Raw genomic sequence first — 9281 nt, 5'->3', positions numbered from 1 at the left:
TATTTTCTTATCCGATCCCTTCTTAGTTCTTAGTATGCATGCAAAAATATCAAAACGGCTTTTCTTCAAAAATAGGCGTATATAAAATTATTTTTATATGATATATTCAAAATACTACTATAGTCTTATCCATAGGAAACTTGTAGAAGATTGGTTCAAAATATCATGGAAAATACGTACATTAATTGCAATCAAGGAATTCACCTGTTTTTCAAACTTTGAAAAAAGAAAATTTCATGGGAAATATCTGACAGCAGTAATGGATAAGGACAAATTACAAATATCATGCTTTTGTAAGCTTTGATTGGTTAGTGTTATCCAGCTAGATTATTATTAGTAATTCCACCTAATTAATGACAATTAGGATTAATTCCACTTTTAATGCAAAAATTAAGTGGCTCTACAAGATTGTTGGAGCTATATTGTAGTATTACTAGATGACTACATACGTAACCATTGCATATGGTAATTGCAAATTTTTAATCAAATTCTTGACCCTTCTTTACTATAATAACATGATGTCACGACCAGTAAATATTTGTGATTTATGTGATGTCAATTAGGGATAATAATCTGGAGTGATTACGTCTATTATTGCATTTAAAACACTCATTGTATACAAGAAGGAACTTATGTTTAATTGGCCTTATCCCAGTACTAATTAAAGACATTTGAAGAAGCGGACATTTTAAAAAAAATTGAAGGGCCAAAATAAACTTGATATTAAATGACTTTTCAAAGAAAGAATTATTGAAGCTAACAAAATAGTAGTGATTTGTCTATCATGTGCTTTATTCGTATGATATTACATCTAACCCGAATTTGCTCACATTAAGACTACAATTTTAAGATTTACTATAACAAATAATTTATGCATGAAACTATGTTTATTATATTATATTGTAAAATTTTACAGTATATAGCCTGGAAAACATATAAATCCAAGCTCAAATAAAATAATTATTAAAGGGCATAGTTTTTAAAAAAAAAAAATACATTGGCTCTTAGTTAAGGGCAAGGGTCAAATAATTAAGGTACCAAATTAAAACAAAAGAATCCTAATTTTATCACTTCTATTCTAAATCATGTAAGCTTCCCAAAAAATATGGGAAGATAAGACCTAATCATACGCGGCGTGAGCAAGTGAAAGCATGCTTGCAAGATTCTCCTGCCTTAGCGGCACGGCTTCGTACGTGATTCTTCAACACTTTTTTCACTTTTTTATTTCTAAAATTAATTATTATAATTAATAATAATGAAATTAATTAGAGTATATTCTTTATGAAATGAATAATGCCTCCTAACTTATACCCAATTTGGCCAATTAGCACTTAATACTATTTGCTAGTTGTCACACAACACACTCAAATTTAAAAACTTTAGTAATAGTAGTATGATTTAAATAATTATCAAGTTGGTCCAAGAAAATAGAGAGACAAAATTATTTGATCATATTTCATATATATATATATATATATATATATGAGGAGACTAGGATGATAATAGAATTTAATTGACTTACAAAGTAAAATAGTATTAGCATATTAATAAGTACTAACCTATGATGAGAATACGATAATTGATTCACATTTAAAATACAAGTTATGCACATCACTACTTATGTTAATACTTCCATGCATCAAGGGCAACGATAATAATAAATAGTCTAACCAAGGTTTAGCCTAATACTTCGTATGTATTTAGTCACATATTATGCTAATCATTATTACATGTATTTAGTCATGTAATATGCTAATCATTCTCATAATCTTACATGTATTTAGTCACAAATAACACTAGTCCAAAAAAAAATGATGAAAGAATTAAACAGCACTGATTTTCAATTTACAAATCATATAAAGCCTTACATAAGCACGATATATCTCGAGAAGGTATACAACTTTTAAGTTAAAGGAATATTCCATATCTACCTTTACCCCGTCCAGTTCTCAACAGACACAGTCTAACACATAGTATTCATTATTCAAGTTGATTTATAGTTTTTTATCTGGAAATGTTTTTTTTTTTTTACAAACTCCAAAACATTGTCAAATAATACATTTACATCAATAATAAAATAAGTAAAGTCATAAACAACTACTACTAGCTAGAAAGGCAAAAAAAATAATAATAAAAATAAAAATAAAAATAAAAACGAACGAAAAGGAATCAAAACCTCGAATATTCATCCAACTCTTTATAAAGCTACTTTTTTTCTCTTGCACTAGAAACAAGGAAAATAAGAAAGAGAAAATACTGAAAAAGATTCGTTAGTGTTACGCGACGGGCCGACTTTGATACCTTTGTTCTAATCTTATTTCTTCATTTTTTCCTAAAAATAAACCCAGAAAAAAAAAATTTATAAAAACTTAGGTGTCAAGTTTATTCTTTTGTGATTCTACTCAGATCCCTTTGTTCTTTATTAATCAACCCCACCATATTTTTTTTAAGCTTACCATAAAATCAACCTTCATAAATCACAACTTTTCTCCATTTTTAGTTCCTCAAAAGTTGATAATATTTCATTTTCTTAGGTGATAAAACCCCAAAAAAATAATAAAAATGATGGATTTTAGAAATAATATGCAGAAATGTCAGGAATATATTCATGCGTTAGAAGATGAAAAGAAGAAGATTCAAGTTTTTCAGCGTGAACTTCCTCTATGTTTAGAGCTTGTTACTCAAGGTAATTATCGATATCGATATAATATGATCTCGTATCATATCATATCATTAATTGAGTGTGTGACGCGTTACACATTTAAAGTTTATGTTATGTTGTATTATTATTTTTGTGGTTATGAAATTGATGTATGTGTATATATTTTTTTTATTACAGCAATTGAAGCATGTAAACAACAATTATGTGGAAATGGGACAACTACTACAACAGAGTGTTTAAATGGTCATTCAGAGTGTTCAGAACAAACAACAAGCGACGGTCCAATTTTGGAGGAATTTATGCCCTTAAAAAGGAGTAATTCTACAGATGATGATGATGAAGATGAGCTTGAATCAGGAAAACCCCAAATTAACAATATTAATCTTAATAACAATAACAATAACAATGAAAAATCTGGGAAGAAATCAGACTGGCTTAGATCTGTTCAGTTATGGAACCAAACCCCAGATCCACCTACCACTCAAGAGGTTGGTTTTTTCTAAATTTTATAAAAATTTATAGATTTTTGAGATGGGTTTTTTGTTTAATTTTTTGGGTTTAATTTAGTTTTAGCTAATTTTATGTAATTTTGGAATAATATTGTAGGATCATCAGCCAAAGAAAGTGGTGGTTGTGGAGGTGAAGAGAAATGGTGGAGGTGGTGCATTTCAACCATTTCAAAAAGAAAAGACTAGCAATGGGAAAGAAAATAATGACAACAATATTTGTAATAATGATAAACAACAACCGGCTTCGACACCGACCGCCTCCGCTTGCTCGAGTGCTCAGGAGGCGGAGATGGGACCGAGTAGCGGCGGCAGTGGTGGAGGTAGTAAGAAGGACAAGGATGCACAATCACAAAGGAAAGCAAGGAGGTGTTGGTCTCCTGAGTTGCATAGGAGATTTGTGCATGCTCTTCAACAACTTGGTGGATCACATGGTAAGATTTTCATCTTACATTATATTATAATCATGTACTAATGTGGCTAATACTATGTAACATATGCATTAAATTAATTGATTAGTTAATTGATCAATTGGTTTAGTGTGATATGAATTTTGAATTGTTTATGTGTGATATATGGGCTTAAAATTGAGTATTGATTGGTTGATTGATAATTGGATTTGAATTGCAGTTGCTACTCCAAAGCAAATAAGGGATTTGATGAAGGTGGATGGACTTACCAATGATGAAGTTAAAAGCCATTTACAGGTTTGTACATTATTTTTGTTTTTTAATTTGTCTAATTTTTAAAATTATTGGTATTGTCTTGTGTGGTGCGTTACTCTAGCAAATTCAAATTCAAATGCTCCTGATTTCATGCTCCTGATTTCATCTACCCATATAATCTTAAAATTGACCAAATTATGCCGAATTTAAGCCAAATCTCATTTTTGAATTGGAGATCCCATGTGCATAAGAGATTCCTTTTGAATTAGTACTATGATTTGGATCTTTAATTGTCAAAATTTTACTACTCTCTCAAAAGCCAGAAGTCTACGATAAAATGATCCTTTCAGTCTTAATTCTATATTAAGACGAATTCTTTTTTCACTTTCATCTACCAAACCAAGTCAATTTTCACTCAACTAATCATCAAAGGTAAATCTTAACTTTGAATCATTTCTTGCATATGTAACTTGGTCAAAGATGATATACTTTTTGAAAAATTAGCCTTTTAAATTGTCCTTTTCCATTCTCCCTCTAGTAATGTTACACCATGTGAATTCTTGCTTTTTCATTTTTCAATCAATCTCACCTTGAGAAGCTTTTATCATTGCATATTTAACATTCTCTATCAACTAATACGCAAAATCAATTTACTAATTGAATAATTATGTTTATTTTTACAGAAATATCGTCTGCACACAAGAAGACCAAGTTCAGGTGTTCACAACAATGCCAATCAACAAACTCCTCAATTCGTAGTCGTAGGAGGCATTTGGGTGCCTCCAGAGTACGCTGCAACGACAGCAGGTGACACGAACACGGTCGCTGCTCCAGGCAACATCTACGCCCCCATAGCAACCGTGGCAACACCACCACACTTGCGCCAAACATCTCCGCATATGCAGCATCAAAAACAATCTAGTCAATCACATTGCGAAGAAAGGGGGAGTCATAGCGAGGGAGGTGTTCATTCCAACTCCCCTGCTACGTCGTCTTCTACACACACAACCACGGCTTCTCATGCACATTAATTAGAGTGTTTCTTGGTCTTGTATCTTTTTGTTTACAAGTTCATATAAAGGTGTAGAGATTTTGTAACAAGACATCGGTGGAACACTCTTTTTGTATTATGAGGAAGATAAATACTAGACCAATTGACAGTTATAGAAAAAAATATGTTTGTTAAATTCTTTGTATAATTACTCTTCTTCATTCGTACATTTTGGAAATAATCTTTTAGTCAAGTGTCATTCAATGTTGAAGTTGAATGGCCTATACATCTGCTCTATGTTCTTGATCAATTTTCTCGTTTCTATTGTTAAATTTTCTTTTGATGGACCCTTTATGTGTATGATACGGGATCTTTTACCAAAACGGCTAGTTTGACAAAAGTATTTATCAAAACGGCTAATTATAAAAACTAATTCCCAAACTAGTTAATTTATTACCTTGAAAGGAATTTATCTATTTCTTATTTCCTTTTAACTAGTTTGGTTCACTTTTTTTTTGGTTTATTTTTATTTCCTTCAAGATTTTTTTAAGTTGGAAAATTAAAACAGTATACAAAACTACAAAGAACATAAATAGTCGCAGATTTGCAGATCCCTAATTTCGATTAAAAAAAAATTAAAAGCCCTAATTTTTCATCTTGATCATATCAGTTACAAAAATTTGGAATTTCAAGTCTTATTGTTCTATCAAGATCACCGTAAATTTATACGACAATAAGGGATTTTAGGGTATTCATCTTTTTCATGTCTATTAAATTAATTGTATACTCTTTGTTTATGTCGGCTAGTATGAATATTTTTTTTGTTTAATGTGTATGATGAATCAAACTCACATATATTTATTTCTATCTTTGTGTGTTAAAAAAAAAATAGTTGAATTTTTTATTTCTTTTGTTGATTGGAAGTTTGGATCTTTTTTTTTTTGAGTGGTTGTTTACGTTGTGTAACTTTTTTAAAAATTGAGAATTGCTGCATATATATTATGTTGATTGTTATTGTTCAAATTAATGGGATAATTTAAACTATGGAATTAGAATTTAAATAAAACCAAAATTAAAAATAAAAAACTAAATCTTTTTAAATAAAACCAAAAAAAAAAAAAACATAAAGTGAACCAAACGGGTTCAAAGGAATATAAAAAATAAATAGTATCCTTTCAAATCAATAAATTTAGCTAGTTTGGGAATTAAATTTTATAATTAGCCGTTTTGGTAAATACTTCTGTCAAAATAACCATTTTGGTAAAAGATCCTATGATACGACCAAAAGTGGTATAAATTTGGGAAAGCATGACAAAATCACGCGTCGATCGTTGTAATTAATGTTCATTTTAATTTAATCTTTCTACTTTTACCTAGCTTATCTAACGCCTCCAGGGCGTTGGTTAGCTTTTGCCTTGCAAATAATTTCGTATTACAAGAAAAATAAGTTCTAATAACTTTATACTTTGTACTCCTTATATCATTATCAACACAAATTTAGAAAAAAATAAGTCTTATATCATTATCCAAGATAAATTTAGGAAAAATAAGTTTAATTCCGTTTTAACAATGAAACTTACATGATGGCTTCATTGATGATAAGTTGATCTGATGTACGGAGTATATTTAATAATTAATACGTCATGATTATTTATCAAATTGGCCAAGAAACTCCCACAATATTAAAAAAAAAAAAAAAAAAAAAAAAAAAAAAAAAAAAAAAAAAAAAACTACAATATGTGGTTTCAAAATTATTATGCAAATTAAATACCACTACAAAGTTTGAAGAGCCTTAGCTTTTAAAGGTTGCTAGAAAATTCCACATATTCATATGTTGTATGAAGTACTTCATATTATTTACTACGGAGTAAAAAACTAATGCATGGTGCATACGACATGGCATTAGAAATAATGAAGGGTTCTTAATCTTCTCATCTAGAGATATTTAAATTAGTTTAATTTGTTATTGTTACATGAATTAAAGAGTTAAAATATTGCATTTATTTATTTAGAATAGTGAAAGTATGAAGGTTTATAGGTTGGAAAAAATGAATAAAAAAAAATAATCTATACTCTATCAAGTATCAACTCATGGTTTTACTAAACAACACTCTTGGTTTTACTAAACAACAACAGAACAAAAACCATAAAACTACATTACAAATAATAAAAGATTTAATTTTTGCTTTTTACTTGCATTGTGAGGACATAACCAATGGTTTTGAGGATTGTCCCTGGCCTTTAATCATTCAAGAACAAATGTCATTTATCTTAGGGATTATATCTAAATGGATCAATGCAAAGTAATACTCATACAAAGTATCTATAAACATTTAAGATTTTTCTTATTATAAAATACGAGTAATAAAAAGGAGGGATTAGTCAAATAATTGAGTGAAATGTGTGAATAAGTATGTATTATATCCTTCTTAAAATTTTACAAATAATTAATAGTCATTCAGTTAAACCTCCTAGTAATATGAACTTATGAAGTATTTCGTGTAACATAGATAAAAGTTTATTTATTTATTTATTATTAAAGAAGAGCAAAATGTATTTGATTGAAGATGATAATTTTTTAACCTAGAGAAGTTTCAATCACTTACCTAACTAGATTTAAGTAAGTGAGTTCACCCCCTTCATAAAAATCAAATTTCTTATGACGTACAAAATTTAATATTTTTGTCAATCAATTAATTTTCACGATTTCAACTATCAACCAAACGAGAACTTAATCAAGCGCGTAGGCATCCACTTATAAACATGCTTGTATGTTTTGCATATAATTGCCGTATCCTTTGCATACACAGTGATAAGTCGATATTCATCAGTGCTTATTGCGTAGTGACTTTGATATTTTATAATTAAGTAAAACGTGGTGCTTAAAGAATCCAAAGAATCGCAACGCAAACGATTATTAGCGTTTAATGTCACGTCAACTCTATTAAATTAATAAGAAAATGCTCCTTTAAAAGGGACATTCTAGATTAAACTTTGATTGATTCTACTAATTTATGGCCCACCTTGGAATATTCCAGTGTGTTAAAAGGCATATTTTTTTCAATTATAAAAATGCAAAATGTGCATCTAAAGTTTGCATTAGTTAATTTGTTGTGTTTTGGTGCAAAAGAGTTGGCAGTATTCTATAGTCAGTATATTCCATGGTTCTTTATATTATCTTCGTTTTTTGGAAAGAAACTCCATGCTCAAGAAGATATTCTACTCTTTGGATCTCGGCTTCTACAACACTCAAATTATTTTACCATTGCTACTCTGTATAATTCTATCCGTCTCAAATTACTTTTTAACATTTAAACGGGGTAAAAATTATATTGATTGATGGGTAATGATCTTAAGTTTTTTTGCTTAATTTTTTTTTTTGGTTGCTTTATAGTTACGCTAAAATCCTAATAAGAAAGAAGTTAAACTGTTAAAGTGATTACTTTAAACTTCAAATTTGCTCAACAAGGACTAATCATTTGTGTAACGAAAATCTAAGTTGCCAAATGTTGTTTTTGATCAATTGGTCTGATTTAACTCAAAACTTTGTATACATTAGTTCGTTGATGCAAGTTGGATTAGGGTAATCTGCTACTAGTCTGCTACAGTGTTACCCCGATAAAAATGTCATCGTTATGAAGACAGATTCCACAACTCCTTTGAACTCTAGGAAAAGAGATAATGTACATAAAATCCTCATATCATAATAATATTTTAAGAAAATTAAGGAAGAAATTTATGGATTGATAACCAATATTCATAGAAAATATATAATCATAATAAAATTCCAATCTCATATCAGTACAAATGATTTATTAGTTTTATTGCTTAGACAAATTAGTTTATTGTCCTCAATAAATAAAGATTTATCTAACACGGTAGAGAGTCGTGACAGAACAAGATTAAATCGTTACGTAACAATAACTTGATTCAATTATTCCAAGTCATCCATGTGTACTATGGTCTATGGTCGGAAAGGTCTTTGCTTTAATTTAATTTAATAGATCCTTAAAAATGGATGAGCAATTGAGCATTGAAATCCCATCCCAAAATAAATAAACAAAAAATAAAAAAAATTTGCTGGAGTGATAGAGAGAATCTGATGAATAAGAATGGCCCTTTGGAACACTTAAAAGGTCAAATGACCCTTAATGATCACCAAAAACCAAGATACTATTCCTATGTTTTTTTAGAGTCAAATGAAAGTTTTCTTGGCTTTTTAGATGGTACAGATTTTCAAACCAAAAATTAAAAAAATTGATTTCAGAATCTAAGGGAATATCCAGATGACCTAACCTACTAAATATGACCTAACTAAGACATTTTTTGTCTTTCAGAATTTTTTTATATTATAAGATCTCCAATATCACTTATACTATGGTCAGTATCATGGTATACATTATAATATTTTAATTTATTTTTATATTTACAAAGTTATTTTAGTAAAATAAAAATTA

At 29.1% G+C, this 9281-nt stretch overlaps 1 protein-coding gene across 1 annotated transcript; it reads left to right on the top strand.

The window, feature by feature from the left end:
* The first annotated feature begins 2069 nt into the window (after nucleotides 1–2069).
* On the top strand, nucleotides 2070–5110 carry LOC110719883 (transcription factor HHO3-like). The gene is made up of 5 exons (XM_021898865.1): nucleotides 2070–2686; nucleotides 2840–3150; nucleotides 3269–3602; nucleotides 3799–3875; nucleotides 4517–5110. The coding sequence occupies exons 1-5, from the start codon at nucleotides 2563–2565 to the stop codon at nucleotides 4862–4864; spliced, it is 1194 nt and encodes a 397-aa protein (XP_021754557.1). The 5' UTR covers nucleotides 2070–2562; the 3' UTR covers nucleotides 4865–5110.
* The last annotated feature ends 4171 nt before the right edge of the window (nucleotides 5111–9281 follow it).

This window comes from Chenopodium quinoa, unplaced genomic scaffold (assembly GCF_001683475.1).
Source record: "Chenopodium quinoa cultivar QQ74 unplaced genomic scaffold, ASM168347v1, whole genome shotgun sequence".
Lineage (NCBI taxonomy): Eukaryota > Viridiplantae > Streptophyta > Magnoliopsida > Caryophyllales > Amaranthaceae > Chenopodium > Chenopodium quinoa.
The sequence above is the reverse complement of the archived record's forward strand: the minus strand, read 5'-3'. Positions and strand labels throughout refer to the sequence as shown.